This window comes from Sinocyclocheilus anshuiensis, unplaced genomic scaffold (genome assembly GCF_001515605.1).
Source record: "Sinocyclocheilus anshuiensis isolate Anshui unplaced genomic scaffold, SAMN03320099.WGS_v1.1 scaffold1365, whole genome shotgun sequence".
In the NCBI taxonomy this organism is placed as follows: domain Eukaryota; kingdom Metazoa; phylum Chordata; class Actinopteri; order Cypriniformes; family Cyprinidae; genus Sinocyclocheilus; species Sinocyclocheilus anshuiensis.
In genome coordinates, this window is record NW_015551032.1 from 214436 (window position 1) to 231631 (window position 17196).

At 35.1% G+C, this 17196-nt stretch overlaps 2 protein-coding genes and 1 pseudogene across 2 annotated transcripts; 1 reads left to right on the forward strand and 2 right to left on the reverse strand.

The window, feature by feature from the left end:
- Positions 1-520: 520 nt before the first annotated feature.
- On the reverse strand, positions 521-2283 carry LOC107661195 (sodium/potassium-transporting ATPase subunit gamma-like). The gene is made up of 6 exons (XM_016450673.1): positions 1926-2283; positions 1520-1555; positions 1169-1243; positions 994-1030; positions 840-887; positions 521-540 (listed from the first exon to the last, which is right to left on the reverse strand). Exons 1-5 carry the CDS (start codon positions 1933-1935, stop codon positions 863-865), a joined length of 183 nt encoding a protein of 60 aa, XP_016306159.1. The 5' UTR covers positions 1936-2283; the 3' UTR covers positions 521-540; positions 840-862.
- LOC107661194 (transmembrane protease serine 13-like) lies at positions 2053-8683 on the reverse strand (annotated as a pseudogene).
- Positions 8684-9667: 984 nt separating this feature from the next.
- Positions 9668-13899, forward strand: LOC107661196 (transmembrane protease serine 4-like). The gene is made up of 11 exons (XM_016450674.1): positions 9668-10037; positions 10196-10348; positions 10763-10889; positions 11067-11183; positions 11278-11321; positions 11732-11894; positions 12162-12331; positions 12844-12933; positions 13096-13238; positions 13389-13538; positions 13614-13899. Exons 1-11 carry the CDS (start codon positions 9899-9901, stop codon positions 13623-13625), a joined length of 1308 nt encoding a protein of 435 aa, XP_016306160.1. The 5' UTR covers positions 9668-9898; the 3' UTR covers positions 13626-13899.
- The last annotated feature ends 3297 nt before the right edge of the window (positions 13900-17196 follow it).

The window sequence follows — 17196 nt, forward strand, 5'->3', positions numbered from 1 at the left end:
TATATACACATTGTGCGTGAGGGTAAATGTGGTTGTCCAAGCCTCCCAATAATGGCGGTCCCTCCGCCCAAACCCAACTCTGAGTCTTCCCTCTTTCGCTCTCCCTTTAAAAGAGGGTTACTGAGACAGCCGAGACTCGCCCAGTGGCGCATGTACAACAGCACAGCGCTGAGCCAATTACAAGAGCCGAGCTCGAGCGCACGCACGCGGACGCAGGCCCGACCTAAAGGCGAAGCAGCATCCTTTCAAAGACAGTGATTGATGTTGTTGCAGATGATTGTGATCGTATATACAGATCTAAAAATAACTGTGTGTAGCAGTATCTTAAAATATATTGCGTCTGGGTTTATTATATTTTCACATAGGCTAATGTTCTTTTCACGTGTAAAATTATAACGCAATTTCACATAAAAGACCATTTTGATTTTATTTCATTGTGAGAGTATACATAGATATTTTGAATGAAAATTAACTATATTTATCTGGAAAACAAACAAAAAAAAATCTTCACTGTACATTGACCACAAGTGATCATGAAACCTGCAGAAAACGGAGCAAGAGAATTGGAATTTGGTTATTGAATAAATGCGAATCTTGTGCATCAACATTTTTTTAATAGCCTATACTTTTATGTGTTGTGAATCTGTAATTGTTGTGAATCTGTAATTCATTCAGAGTTTCTGAGATAAGAAAGTAAGAAAGATGACAACCTTTTAAAAGTCATTTAAAAATGCTTTCTTGACAGAAAGTTATGATATTTGTTTTATAAAACATGATGCTTGCTAGAAATATGCTTGCTAAAATTGTAACACTGTATGTAAATGCATGTGCATGCTCACAGTGAAGGTTAATGAAGGAGAGGTCAAAGATCACCATTGTCTTCAGGCCTACAGAGAAGACACACCAAGAGGTAAGAGAGGGAGAATGTATGTGTGTATGTGTGTGTTATCTTTTATTGTATCTTTTATTGTATGAATATTGTATGTGCCTTACTTAGCAGACACCTTGTTTCCACAGTTGAGCTTTTTGCCTGCCAGAAAAGAAGGTAACATTTGATTATACAAGGAAAGAAATGGTGTGTGCGTGCATTTCTGTGTTTACTGGTATTTTTATTGTAATCTATGCAGAGAGGACATGCTGTAAATTGCATGAATCTAGACATACTCACTGAATATGATAGCCATGCCCAAACAGAACAAAACAGCTGCAAAGATCAGCCCACCTCTTCTGATTAACTCATAATCTGGCATAAGCGCACACACAGATAGTTACAAACAAGATATCCACAAAAGTATTTCTAAAAAAAACTTTGCGTTAATAGCTGTAAAGCACAATTTTAGCTTTTGTTTACTGGCTGTTAAGAGCAGGACTGTTACTTAGTTTGAGATATATAAAATAAGATGCAAACAAATGTACAACATTCACACTCACATTATCCACTTTAAAATGTGTTTATGATCATTTCACAGTCCCGTCACTTCAATTTGAAGGAGTATAAGTAACCATCAGACGTTCTTACCATAGGTGAAATCAGCATCTGAATACTCAGGTTTTTCTTAAAAGAGAACACACAAAGGGTATAATGGTAACTTTAAACCTAGTGTAAATATTATTTTTACTTTCTCTAATACCTGTCTCAATTTGTTAAATAGATAGTTCAACCAAAAATCAACCAAAACTGTTTGTTTCCAACATTCTTTAAAATATCTTCTATGTTCTGCAGAGAAAAAAAATGTCAGTCATACAGGTTTGTAACAACATGAGGGTGAGTGTATGATGACAGAATTTTAATTTTTTTGGGGTGAACTCTCTATTTAAGATATATGTGATGTATAATCAATTTTTTTAAAAGTAAATTTTAATGCCTACACAGTCAGTTGTTTTAGTTTTCATATATACTGATTATCAAGTTGAATCAAACTTACCCACTCCCATTGTTAGCAGTGGTGTAGGATCTCAAAGCTCCTTTCAAGAGTTGAAAAGTCCACTACTGTGATATATGTGTGTAAGCGTGTAAGTCAGAGAGGAGTTTGAGTGTTTGCAGGGAACACCTTAAACTCTCTGATGGTGGAATTGTAAATGACAAATCAGTGAGACCTACGGGGAAGGAAAAAAGAGTGTGTGCTTTGCAAATAACGACCTTCAAACCCTTCGCTCTGACATGTCTTATCCCATAAACCTCAAAACTTGTGCATAAACACAAGCCTTTGGGCCATTTTTTAAATATCTAACCATTGAGCAGTGGTGAATGTACCCTTGCAATAAGCTGACAAGGTCAGTATAGCTCCCTGAGAAACAAGCAGACCATGAGACAAATTTAATCTTTGAAGGCCCGATATAAGATAGATAAATAGCTCATGATATAAAATACAAAAATTATATACACACATTTTCTAATGTAAACTTTTTATGTTAATACATTTTAAGTTATGTTAATAAATTACATTGAGATTTCAGAAGAATTCAGAACTGTTAGTTTATCTGTTAGTTCTATTTCAGTGGGTGGTTAAAAATTAATCTGTCATTTTTTAAAGAACACATAAAGAAGTGTAGGACAAATACATAACTAATCACTTTAGTTTCATGCGGGAGTATTCATAAATCTAACAGATTGCTTGAGTTTGTTTTCAAACTCTTGTTTTCAAATAAGTACAAATGGAAAATAGTGTCCACATACAGAACAGGTGTGAGTTTTCTCTCTCTCTCATTTGAATAAGTTGGAAAATAAATCTATCAGCATGTAAAAATGGACCAAGTGAGGTATTCTTTCTAAAGTTAATGATTATGACTAAGTTGAAAGATCCTGCAACTTTCACCTTTTAGACGGAAAATAAATTGTCTTCAAGAAAAGTATTACAATTTTATTTTTCAGTAAAAATCTAAAATAAAACCATCACAGCCTGCTGCTTTACTCTCAGAGTGAAAGAGACTTCAGTTCAATAAGCTGTTCCACTGCATTCAATTTAAAATATTATTGAAAATCTTTACATGTAGCATGTATTGCTAGGAAACAATAGTTCCTCCTCAATAGTAGACCTGCTCAGTACATATAATATACAGTGCTTTCAGAGAGAATTGTTCAGCTTAAATTTTGTGGTATTTTGTCCCAGATAGATACAGTAATGTAATAATCCATGTCCTTTTTGGATCTTCATGATTTAAATAATTAATTACAAAAATTTACAGAAATATATATTTACTGCAAAAGTGCATGTTACTGTGCACTGTCACTTTAAAAAATGAGAAAATATATTTTGATACATAAAAATGTTTGCACAGCAGAGTAGAACGCGATATAACCATATATCCACATTAAAAGTTGCCCTACGTTACTGTAGACCCCTGGACGGTTCTGTTTTCCACAGCCATCTCCCCAACTTGTTACGCCTGTGAGATACCATTTGTCATCAGCTTTACACACCAGTGGACCCCCACTGTCGCCCTAGAGAGAGAGTGAGATTGAAAAAGAAGAAATAATGCTGAATGAACTTAGAAAAGCATATTAAACAGTACAAAGTTCAAACTGCAATATAATTTTGTACCGAAAGGTGGCAGCATTTGTACGCGTTTGAACATGAGAATGTGTCCAACCTGGCAGGAGTCTCTCCCTCCCTTAAGATCTCCTGCACACAGCATATGCTAAGTGATAAGTCCGCCGTAAACAGTAGGTGAGTTACACACAGCTGAGTCTATCAGGTCTACTGCGACCTCCATCAAATAAGTGGAACTACTATCTGTACACACACACACACACGTGGAGAAAGGTTAGTATTATTAATACATAAATCAATGCATTCAAACTCAAACAACAAAATACATACACATACATACCTGCCCCTTCCCTGGTAACTCCAAAACCTGTGGTCCAACACTGTTTGGCAGCAGGAAACATCTGGCCAAACACAGGCAGGCAGACAGGCTGTATATTACCTTTAACAATATGTACAAAACATGTCAGTGGTCAGAAGTACCTCTTTGATTTGTATATTTATGGTAATTTAGACAGTGCTGTGTATGGTAGCTATAGTTATGTCAGTTAAACTATGATTTGCATAAAGGTTATGAATTATATGTTGTATGTACTTCAGTACTTATGTATTCATAATTCTGTGTAAGTGTACAAACTTACTGGCAGGTTTGCTGAGTTTTAGCAAGGCAATATCTTTGTTTTTTGTCGCTGAGACATAATTTTCATGTAAAAATGATTTGCTTTACATAATATGGGCTGGGAAGCCGGAGCTGGGACACCAAACCAATATACACTTTCCGGTTACTAGGCAACTGAGAGCCGGATGTTCCTCTAGGGGGGGGTTGCAAATTCATTCATCTGTTCATCCATCCATGCTTTTTGGATATTGTTTGCTAATGTACTCATTAATCTTAATTAGAATTACAGGCCAAAATATTGTTTCCAACATGTAGACTAGTCATCAAATCTTCTGTCAGTCTGTCTAATGTAATGTATACTGACTTGGGGAAGCAGTGAGCAGCGGTAATGATGAAGTCTGGAGCCACCAGAGTTCCTCCACATGTGTGATAGCCTTGGAAATGCAGACTGGCCTGCCATGGCCACTGACCGTCAGCAGCCACACTCCCCCCTATGATCCTCGATCCTGGTGGCTTTCCACACTCTAAACAGAGAAAGAATAGGAGAGAGTGTGGACGTAAGAGAGTGTTTAGACTTAGCATTATCATGCAGCAATAACCTGTATAGCAATAGTGTAGGGTACTCACTGCTGCAATGCAGGGACACAGTCTTCTGACCAGGACAGGACGCACTACAGTTAAATCAGCATTGTTACACACATGATAGAGACCAAGAGCATTTTCAGTTTTGGTGTTTCTTCACATCTTTCTGCATCTAAATATACTGAATCATTATACGTTTTCATAATTTTATTATGCATTGCCATGCTACAGTAATTTTTATTTATTTATTTATGTTTTTAAACATTTAAATGATTTTAAAATGCAATGTTTGATTGCACTTTTAAATTAAATGTAATAGTTTACTGTTTACACTGACAAGATGTGTTCTACTGTAGGTATATTCCAACGCAATTTGGTGGCAATTCGTAACAATTTTATGTTTTGCTGATTTGCTGGCTGATTCTGATGAATTTGTACAATCTCGAATGTTTTACTTTTTTTGTACATTCTGCTTATGCCCCACTGAAGATTAGGTTTAGGGGTGGACCTTCATGCTTAAGACCTAAGCAAATTAGCGTTTTGTAAGGCATAGACTTTAGCATTAACATAGAATTAGCTACACATCCACTGATTGCTTTAGCTTCATATGCTTTTGTTGGAGTGTTTTTGTTTTCTGTAGGTTAAATTAGTGTTTTTCAGCAGCAAATTATACACATTTCTGGTTTTTACCTCATATTAACGCTCTCCTGGATGGTATTTGTAAACTGACTGTTCAAACTTTGAAAGGCGGATGAGCTGCTTTGCAAGACATCATCTTCATAACTCCTGTAAAGCACACAAACGGAAACACACGAGTACATTTCATACAGATATTCTTAATATTGTTTAATGTTTGTTTGCTTGTGATTCAATGCCATGACAGCATCCATGGCTATTTTCATGGTGAAGACCAGTTTAAAAATGTAATATATAGTAATAATATAAATATGGTAATAGAAATAAGAGTTTTTAATTTTTTGTCATAGTAATTCCATAACCAAGTCTTCTCTGAATGACTGTAAAAATGTTTCAGATCACAGGAATAATGTGTGTTTGTGTGTTTAAATTATACTTACTGTCTGAAACCAAGCTGTTGGCAGGTTTGGTCTGCTATGGTTTTATTCCAGCCCTGTGCACAGACTGGAAGGAAGCTTGTGGTCTTAGAGGTCATGACTTGCAATTCATTTGCTGTACCAAACCGCACTACAGAAACATTAAATTCAAATCAGTATTTGATATCCAACTGAAAAGAGATTTCATTATTGATATGTGATTGAATCTGACCACAGCGAGATTCATCACTGCCTTGAGAACAGTCTCTCTTCCCATCACAGTTGACTGATGAAGGGGGGCACGTGTCTGTCTCTGTTTCTTTCTCCGAGAGAGCCCACAGTGACGGCCCATAACGGACTGTGCAGGAGTCGAAAATTGAGTTAAAGTGTACCTGTGAAAAGTTACTCTTCATGGAGGCTGCACCAAATTACAAATTCCTATTTAGTTAGAAGTCCTAGTTAGAAACTCGTGTTACAGTATACACAACCCAAAATACAGTATTTACTGTCTGATAAAAAAGCAGTGGGCAGAACAGCACAAATGTCAATATTATTATATACTTTAAAATATATGCTCACCTCCCAGCCAGACAGCAATCACAACCAGCACAACTATAACAGCAGTACCACTCGACCCGCCATAGCAATACCTTTTGTTCCTGTATGAGGGAATTTGACTCCTCTGTGTCGGGACTGCAGAAAGGAAACATCAATGGCTATTGATACAAATAAACAAATGATAAAAATTATTTAACACAGATAAAAAGATTTTAATTATTTAATTATGATCCTTCAATTTATTTTAATGAACATGCGTTTTAAGACCTGTATAGATGTGTGTATAGGTAGTGTGTGCTATTAAAGATTACTTGTCTCTACTACACAAGGAGCAGGCATTTTTGATGTATTGGCTGAGGTATGTAGTACGCCTGGACTTGGGTGGCTGACAGTGTTTGAAGACTCGGATATGAAGGTGGAGGCGTGTTGTGATTCACCACAGAATCATATGAGGGAGGAGACTCAGTCTGTATTCATAAAATAAATGCAAGATATTCATAAATCTATATTTCTATAAACACTTCGCTATCATCTGTCATCAATTTAAATTCACAGTAAACATAATATTTAGTATATATATATATATATATATATATATATATATATTACCAGGTTATATTGTTTTAATTTATACACATATATATAATTTATCATTTCAATATATATTCATTCATATGAATTTCTCTCCGGATGTAACATAACCACCTCCTCACCACCAGAGGGTGCAATAATTGGTAAATTGAACAATTCTCTCAAATAAATTCCTTTAACTATGACAACATTTTGGAACCTTATTCAAAAGTTGTAATCCTGATTTTTGGTACATTTGAATGTGTCTGTGATGCAAATTTGGACAGGGGGATTACCATGTGAGACACGAACCTGCTGATACACATTAGTCTACAACACACTGGTGAGCAAGTATTTTACTGTGGATATGACTGCATGAGGATTTGGCAGCAGGTGAAGAAAGACCCCAAAAAATCCCTTTACTTTTTTAGTCCTGTCTGACCTAATGTGTGATACAATTAACCTATTTTTCCATATTAAAAAAAAAGTGTTTAAAAGTGCTCGTACACACACCTGACATTATAAAGACGAGCAAGATATTGAATGGAGTTGACAGAGCAATTCAGACATCTCATTCAGGCCTCCTAGCTACTCATAGATGCATTATATACATAGGTTCATTGTTTCTATTGAATTTGTTGTACTGTTTTGATTAAATGAAAGCAGAACCTTATTAGGCCTGTTTCACACTGCACACAATGTGTAAATAAAGTTGCAATGCATCTGTAACAGCAGGCTTCAGCACTATACAACAAAATAAAGTGATTTCTGGTATACTACTCTGAGTCATTTTTTAACATTACCTAGTATTCACAAACTGGTTTTCAAATATAGGTACACACGAAAGCAGCATAGACCTATATTTATTCAGGTTACAATATTCACTCCCGCATAAGCAGTACAGTATTACAAGACGGTAACAGAAACACAGACATAAGTGCTTTTTAATTTTTTTTTCCATGTTGTACTGAACCCAACAGAAAATACTTTTGTAAACCTGTTTATGAAAACAGTCTTTTGTGATACAGACTTTTATGAAACAACATAAAATACTAAAGTGAAAAAGATCAGTCAGTCAGATCGGCTGTAAGTTACAGTGACAGGCATTTATAGTAAGTCTGACCAAATCCAGATCATTGAAGCTGTTTATCTGTTCTCCATATTTAGATTTCACAACATTTTTTATAATTTTGTAATAATTCTCAATGACCAACTTCTAATAAATGATGCTGTAAATTTGGATTTTAAACAGTTTTTCTCTGTTTTTCACCAGGATTGATCTGTGAGGTTTAGAACCTGCCCTTCCTTCTTATGGTATGTTACAGATCTTATTCTCTCTTTAACAGCATCCAGTTGGAACACGTTTTACATATTACACACTGAATCATTCACTTAGTCGCATGTAATCTGCCTAATTTTGTATAATTCTGTTCCTTTTTTATAACCAAATAAGGTTACTAATTCTATTAATACATTCTAAGTTAGAATGTATATGTGTTAATAATTATTACAGGTAACTATTAGGACACAATACCAAGACAACTGTAATGTTACACACAAGCTGATCACTAAGAGAAAAAGAATTACAGGAATCATAAAGTGATACTTAATACATTCACAATAATATATTAACAAAATCACAAAACAACTGTTGTTTTAAAACCACCCACAAAAAGAACTGACACACTTGAAATACAAGAAATAAATATTTATATGTTTGTTATATACCGATATATCCATGTTTGAGAACATTTTGTTCGGTAAAGTATTCATACCTGTCTGTGCTCCATAGGTGAGTATCCGTATAAGGAGATCAGAAAAACTCTACCTGTACTTTAGCTATGTATTTATTTTCTGTCATGCACCTGCTAATGACGCAGAACAAATATTATATCATCAGAGCAGGACAGACTCACCCTGTAGTAACTCATTTCTTTTTCTCACTCTCTCTCTCTCTTACACCTGTTTAACTGGTTTTACAAGGTTTTTACTGGTTTCTTAACAACATGTCCATAAAAACACTGTAATGCAGATAATTAAATAGAGAACAGAAGTGTCCATGAACTGCTTTCATCATAAATGAAGGCACAGTAGAAATTGGTGTTTAATTGATGCCATCAGTCTGTTATTCTCCATCACACAATTATGTTTACACATAGATCACATCTCACCCAATAAACCACACAATTTAAGAATAAAGGCAAGATAATCTGAGTGTTGAATATATTAAGACACATATATTTATATAAGACACATATTTAATATATTAAAAATCACATTAACAGACATTGTCACAGACAAAACACAATCCCATTTATAAATTTCTAATACAAAACTGGCAAATGTGCATCAATTATAGTTGTGTGTCTGATGTATATAAACCTTGGTATTTTGTGTCATAACTTTGATTCTGCAAGGTGTGTATTTTAGTGAATGACACCTGTCATTCAAAAAATAAATAAATAAATAAATAAATTCTCTACTGCTGTACTTATTTAAGGTATTTAAATCATGCAGACAAATTAACTTCATGTTAATTACGCTATCTGAACTTAATATTATAAAAAGTATTTTAGTAATTTGAGAATTACATTTAAACCTAATTTGAAATAAAAGGCTGAATTGAGAATGCCATTAGCATGCTACTCCTATTTCTGCTGTAAATGATAGTATGCTAGCATACTAGCATAGTGCCCACATGTGGCAGAACTAGTAGGCCTATGCTGTTCTGAATTCAGCCAAAGTTTCATCTACACCTGCCTCCAACTGATTAGTTAATGCAGATCAGCTGAAGTAAGGTGATAACTAAGGAGTCCCTAAACACTGCTAGTGTCTAGTGAGCTGCTAGTCATGATTCACTAATTAGAACTGTAGGGAACTAATACCATATAAATCTATTCATAATATACTTAGCCATAGCAAATTGTTAGTATTAGTGAAGTCTCACACAGTTAAAGAAAGGACAACGTGTCTATATTGAATTACAGGACCAGCAAAATCCACTGATTTGGCTAGATTTCTAGTTTCTCATGGCCCTAAAGCTGAAACGAAGGCGAGAATTAAGCACACTGAGGACTGAGGAGAGCAGAGCACGCTGGAGATTGGCCATTATTACTGTGTGCTGTGTGCTAGTCATACTAGCAACCTTAATAGTGGGGTTGTACTTTAGTAAGAATCTTTTGCCATATTATTCTCCTTTTCTGCCATCTTTCATTTTCTTCATTGTAATGCTTATCACTTTGACAATTGTTTTATGTCTTTGACCACTAAATATAAAACATTCTCCATGAAAATTCTCTCCGTTTGTTTATTTGTTTACTTTCCAGCCATTAAGATGGTGAATACCAAGTTTTTCTTCTGCTCTGGCTCACTGAAGTTCATTTCAATAGAAAAGGTATGTGATAGAAAGGCTGACTGTGCAGGCAGTGAGGATGAAATCTCATGTGTATCCAAACTGCAGACCAATGACACATATCCAGGTGATTATGCACACTTATACTCTTAAAATAAAGTTTTTTTTTTTCTTATTTTTTTCTCCATTGCAATGCCATAGAACATAATTTTGGGTTCCCAAAAGAACCTTTTAGTTAGTAGTTCTTAACAGAACTATTTGTATTTTCTTATAAATATCTTGTGATAAACATGTTTTAAAAAATTAATAAGAATCTTTATGCAAGTATGTATTTAACCTTTCTCCACTGTAAAGAACCTTTTGTAAAATGGAAAAGTGTCACTGATGTTCAAAATTCTTCGTCGACCCAGAGATGCCAATAATGAACCTTTATTTTTACACCACTTTTGAGAGATTTTTTACTGTTCCCTGGCCTTGGTTAAAGTATACTAAAGATGAATTTGTAGGTGAACATGTGATTCATCTATATTTCCTTATGTAGTGAGGCTGATGGGGGAGAGACTGGTCCTGCAGGTGTTCATTAATAAGGGTGGATGGAGAACAGTGTGTGCTGATAACTGGAGGACGAAGCACACGAGGTTAACCTGTCAACAACTGGGCTATACAGCGTAAGCAGAGCACGCACAGTACAATGGTTCATAACCAATGACCATTAGTAAACTAAGCTGGAAAACCACATATAAGTGCTGTTATATTGCAATATTTATGTAACTAAGAAATCTGAGCACCTTCTCATTGATTGCAACAGTCTTTATAGTGTTTATTGAGAAAATATTCCACTACAGGAGTCCACGAAGTACACGAGTCCCGGTGAAGAGTCTACTTTTCAACCCTCACAATGCATTTGCTACAGTCAGCAATGACTCCACACACTCTGACATCCAGAGTTTACTCTCAGTTGGGTAAGGTACACTTGCTATGAGGTCATTTGTGATATTCTCCACATAAAATTATCATATCATTTACATATAGAAACAATGATGTGCTCTCTCACAGTGACAAATGTCTCTCTGGCTCAGTGGTGTCTGTGTCCTGCTCAGGTAAGACTTGAGATGTGTGTTCAATTCATGAGCTGGAATCTGAATTTAATTGGCCACAGTGCACAGTTAAACCGGAATAACAGGAAGTGAAATTTAATGGATTGCAATTGAAAGACATTCAACTTTCTAGCAAATTATGCATGTTCTACCATGGTCCATAAATCTATCTGTATATAAAGCTTATAGAAAATGAATGGGCTTTTCGTTTTTTTTTTTTTAACTTTGAAACAAGACATACATCGTTCGAAGTTGATGACAGACTTTCCTTTTTATTGTTAAAAATTAGTTTTTTTTATTTCAATTAATTTGTAATTCCTACTTCATTATTTAAATTTGAATGTAAATTCTAAAGCATACTAATATCTTCGTTCATGTGTCTGATTCTAAACGTCTCCCCTGTGTTAATACAGACTGTGGAGAGGTGGTGGGAGAGGACCGTATTGTTGGTGGGGTGGACACAGAAATCGAACACTGGCCGTGGCAGGTTAGTCTTCAGTGGAACCACCAGCATGTTTGTGGAGGAGCATTACTGTCCAGGCGCTGGATCATATCAGCTGCTCACTGTTTTACAGGGTAAGACATTCAGAAATGTTAGATGTGTTCTAGAACAGAATTGTAGTCTTTTAGTCTAATTCAGTCTTTCCCCTTAAATAATTCAGTTGACTAATGAAATGTCTCAAATGGGTAAACCTAAACCAGTTGCTTTTGAATAAAATTCCTCTCTTTACAATAAGAACACATTTTTACTTGTTTAAATGAATGACTATGGTTCAGTTGGTTCACTTGGATGTTGTTTTGTGACTTGCTGCATCTCTTTCTCACATACAAACAAACTCTTAGCCAGACACGGGAGCTGAGACGATGGACTGTGGTGTTGGGTCAGACCCAAGTGGCGGCATCCAGGGGTTTCGGCAGCATAGAGATGATTGTTGTCCACAGTTATTACAGCCGCTTGAGTAATGACTATGATATCGCCATGCTAAAACTCACCTGGCCTGTCACTGTTGGGGGTACAGTATTTCATTTATCCATTCTGATGAGCTACTCTCTTACATCAGAGTTTTACGATGATTATATGATTATATAAATTGCTTGAATATGTAAGAGGGACATTTCAAGTTGATAGTCCCACTTCAGCATCTACAGCTATTTTTTTTCCTAATTTTCCCTCCTTTGCTGCTAGATTGACATTTTAAGATGCTTTATGAAACCCTTCCCCCCCCCCCCCAAATCAAAGGCGGTTCATGGTTCATAGTGCTCCAAAAAGATGAAGAAAATGAAGGTGGCCCATAACATATGGCATATTCTAAAACATAAACAACGATCACTTACAGTATGCTTTGGTTATTTTTAACTTAGTTATTTTGAGAAGTCTCAATGTGTCATTACTGTAGCATCCTAGTACTCTAAAGCAGTAGTGTCAGTAGTTGTAGTGAGGTCAGTGGTTTGTAAGGTTTATCATAGAACAAAAGGCACAAATAAATATCATTGGCTATAGGTCTTATTTTCTGTCTATCCTTAGAATCGATCTTGCCAGTTTGTTTACCCCCACACCAGCTGTCTGTGAAGGAGATGCTTGTGGTGACTGGATGGGGATTGTTAAAGGAGAAAGGTAAGAGGAAGGGGCTTTGTCACTTAATAGATAATTGGTAACTCAAATAAGGCAGGATTGTGAACATCTATCTTTAAATCTGCAATCCTCCTTTTGTTCAGTTTCTCCCACAACCTTTATATTGTTTTGTCTCTGGCATTTCCTCATTCTCATTTTACGCAGGTGAGCTGCCCTCTGTGCTGCAGAAAGCTTCAGTGCCACTGATTGACAGGTCAGAGTGTTCCAAGCCCTCTGTTTATGGTTCTGCCATAACTCCCAGAATGCTTTGTGCTGGATTCTTCGAAGGAAACATAGATGCGTGTCAGGTAACAACAACAAATGAAAAATCAAATGCAGGCTCCCCTTCAGAAGAGAGAGATATAATTGTCTTTGTATCCAGAAAAAAAAGCAATTTCCAAATCGTATCATCACTTTTGTATTCTCTTTTTTCTCACAAAGTATTCTCTCTTTTTCAGGGGGACAGTGGGGGTCCACTGGTGTACCTGTCATCTCGTTGGCAGTTAATGGGTATAGTGAGTTGGGGAGTGGGCTGTGCACGGGATGGAAAACCTGGCGTTTACACGGATGTTAGTCAACTTCTCAACTGGATCTACACTGTAATGAAGGTATGTTTTACTTGATTGTGCACATTAATATATAAGAAAGGAAAATATATTTCCAGACTGAATGTCATGTTTCAGAGACGTCCATGAGAAGGTGAACCATGGACACATCACTTCATGCTTTTGTGACACAAGAGGAAAGACAACAAATCACCTCAGTGTTACTACAGAAATCTACGTTCTTGAATCTAGATACTGATACATTTTATAATTAATTTGACGTTTAATTTAACACTAGTATTATATCAAAACATCATGCTTTTTTAGTCTCACTAGTCACATTATGGCAGTTTTCCAGTCAGTACTGTATGCTCATTGTAAAGCTAAAGTACTCCAAGTGTTTTAATTTTTTTCTAACCAAATGCATTTAGAAAGCTAAATAAATAAATAAAACAACAAAGCTCTTACTTGATTCATTTACCAGTCCAGCACACATCACAACCTTTATTTTATCCAAAACATTTTATTTTAGTTGCTTCTTATAATAAAGAAATCTAATATGCATGACTATGCAATCCAATGGGGAATAACGGGCCTGCACACTGGCTTAAGGAAACAATGGAATGAAGAATTCTGGATTATGGTCTGAGTGGACCATCTATGATACAGCATGTGTTTTACATTCAGTTTTACAGGGACTGATGTCAAACAATGTCTACTGTCTGTAGATCTGGATAGAAGTAAATTCCAAGTTAGTCATTTTCCAAACCATAACTCCTCCAAGGCATTGTTCCTTCCGACTCTGTGGACTTGAGTCCTTGAGGCCTCTATTCTCCTTGGTTTTACATTTTTGTCTCAACAGTCTGGTGTAGTTCAGTGTTCGTAAAGCATCTAAATGTATCTGATCCAGCTTTTTTTTTTTTTTAAACATAGCTTCAGTGGTACTCTGATGCTTTAACACTGTACAATTAGCATGCAAATTACTGTAAAAACAATTTATAGAAGTTGTACATTTACAGAAGTTGCACATCGAATTTTATTCAAAAGCAACAAGTTTGGGTGTATCAATTTAAGATACTTCACCATCCGTCTGAGTGAATTAAAGGATAAACTGAAAGTAACTGAATGAATTCAAACCAGCAATCCACATTTTAATTGGTTTCTCCCACATTCTCTATTATTGCTTTGTATCTGGCATTTCCTCATTCTAGTTTTCCACAGGTGAGCTGCCCTTAACACTGCAGAAAGCTTCACATAAGTGTGAACAGACACACACCATCAAGATAATTATGTTTTTGGCCATAGGTGTTTGTGAGGTGTCAGACAGAAATTTACTTCAAATTCCAATACCGAAACATGAGATACATTTACAGAGAAATACAGCTTTATAGGAAAAACTTTAAATTCAAATAATGGTGAAAACTTCCCCTTTGAACTGTGTCATATTAGTCTGTGGTTTGGTTGAAAAATGAATTAGGCCATGGCTACCGCCAAGCCTGACAAATAATAATCCAACCAAAACTGGTGTGGTATGTTGTTAATTAAATAGTGCATTAATAAAACGAAGACAGCAAAGATAATATTAATTAGAAGACCAAAGATCCTGAAGCCAAATTACAAGAAAAAATCAAACTCTTTCACTGAACAACCTGAAAAATTCTTGACTCTTCCAAAATCTTAATGTTAAATGCAGAAATATGAAGTGTAAGTTTAGCACAACAGTATGATGAAAATGTCTGAATAAGAGGTAGTATAAGTGCTTTGAAAATGTATGAATGTACCGTTCCAATATTTCTCTTATTAAAAGAAGCTAGAGTCCTCTGAATGTGTATTGCTTTACTGATCTGTGTGCACTCACAAGATAAAAAAAAAACAAAAACCTGAGCATCAATGACATTATCAAAATTAATTGCAATCATTTCAACTACACTCTTGCAATGTTAAATAAAAGATACTGTTTCTAAATTAAAAAAAATATATATATATAAACATAAATGCTGTTACAATAGCCACTTAGTGATGTTACACATGCGTATGAGAGGAGAGCTACTGGATATACAGGTGCATCTCAATAAATTAGAATGTCGTGGAAAAGTTCATTTATTTCAGTAATTCAACTCAAATTGTGAAACTCGTGTATTAAATTCAATGCACACAGACTGAAGTAGTTTAAGTCTTTGGTTCTTTTAATTGTGATGATTTGGCTCATATTTAACAAAAACCCACCAATTCACTATCTCAACAAATTAGAATACTTCATAAGACCAATAAAAAAAACATTTTTAGTGAATTGTTGGCCTTCTGGAAAGTGTTCATTTACTGTACATGTACTCAATACTTGGTAGGGGCTCCTTTTGCTTTAATTACTGCCTCAATTCGGCGTGGCATGGAGGACTTAAACTACTTCAGTCTGTGTGCATTGAATTTATTTAATACACGAGTTTCACAATTTGAGTTGAATTACTGAAATAAATTAACTTTTCCATGACATTCTAATTTATTGAGATGCACCTGTACTGTATAGTATACACTGCTTATAGATTTTTCAGGTACAAATACAATATTAATTTACCAGATTTCTCCTAGACTGTTTTTGTGCTCTATAGTTCTAATGAACAAATCCACAATCTGAGTTTACAAATCTAGACTAGACCTCTGACTAGACTGTTTATCTGGAGTTAACTCCTTTTGGCACTGAAAACGAGCAGCTTTTTTCAAGGAAGATTTACGTGTATTTCGTGACCAACATAAACCAAGATTCTTGGTTAAAATATATCTCACTAAATAATATTTTACTAAAAGAGGTAACATATCTTTTTAAATGACAGGATAATCTGCCATCGGTCATTTAGAGTTGACGTTTTGTACAGCACCTCTGTAGTGTTAATAACAGATTATTGGGACATTATCTATTTATTCATGTTATTTCATTTCTAATTGAATGAGCAGACTTGCTTGATGTCAGCCCCTTCTCTGATATCCTCTGAATTCCCTGAATCCTTCAAGTGAAAGTTTGAAATGCTTATTAGCTAAACTTCTGAAAATCCTATATCCAGTCATGTCTTGATTATTAAATCTATATTTACATGATATATACTGTTATCATTTAGTTAGTTGTTTTGCATAACTGTATGATTATGGGTTTATTGCCTTTAAATATTGCATTTTCATTATGTCATAGGGTGAGTTGCATTGTTTTCAGGTCACAGTATGTCTGTTTGGATAACTGTATGATTATGGGTTTATTGCCTTTAAATATTGCATTTTCATTATGTCATAGGGTGAGTTGCATTGTTTTCAGGTCAAAGTATGTTTGCATCGAAAGGTTATATATATATATATATATATATAATTTTTTTTTTTCCTTTTTGGTATTCATATTTTGAATAGCATGGAAATTCACCAAGCTATTTTTAGTTTCAAAGCTGATGCTATTTATGTTCAGTATGTGACAATTTTCTTTCAGTATATAAAAAAGCATTACATACAATGTTTCTACTGTTATAGTCAGCCATGTACCCCTAAAACTTCTGGCATTTAACACATGCTATAATGCATTGGAAATTATTTGAAGCAGCATTTTCTAGGTTTCATTCAGGGTTTTCTCTAAGAGGATGCTGATTTCTATGGATTGTCAAGTATCATTCATTAGCTTGTATTTACTAACTGTTTGGTGGCTTTTGTGATTTTGCGGCATTTTCTATTTTTTTTTCTTTCTTTT

What these genes read in the sequence shown, in the direction of transcription:
- LOC107661195 (XM_016450673.1), bottom strand. An exon ending in AGATGCTGATTTCACCTATG is followed by an intron (nt 1,244 to 1,519) that starts GTAAGAACGTCT and finishes CGCTTATGCCAG; the next exon opens with ATTATGAGTTAATCAGAAGA. An exon ending in GGAAACAAGGTGTCTGCTAA is followed by an intron (nt 888 to 993) that starts GTAAGGCACATA and finishes TCTTCTCTGTAG; the next exon opens with GCCTGAAGACAATGGTGATC.
- LOC107661196 (XM_016450674.1), top strand. Translation starts at nt 9,899, where the DNA reads ATGGCCCTAAAGCTGAAACGAAGGCGAGAATTAAGCACACTGAGGACT. An exon ending in CAGAGTTTACTCTCAGTTGG is followed by an intron (nt 11,184 to 11,277) that starts GTAAGGTACACT and finishes GCTCTCTCACAG; the next exon opens with TGACAAATGTCTCTCTGGCT. An exon ending in GCTGCTCACTGTTTTACAGG is followed by an intron (nt 11,895 to 12,161) that starts GTAAGACATTCA and finishes ACAAACTCTTAG; the next exon opens with CCAGACACGGGAGCTGAGAC.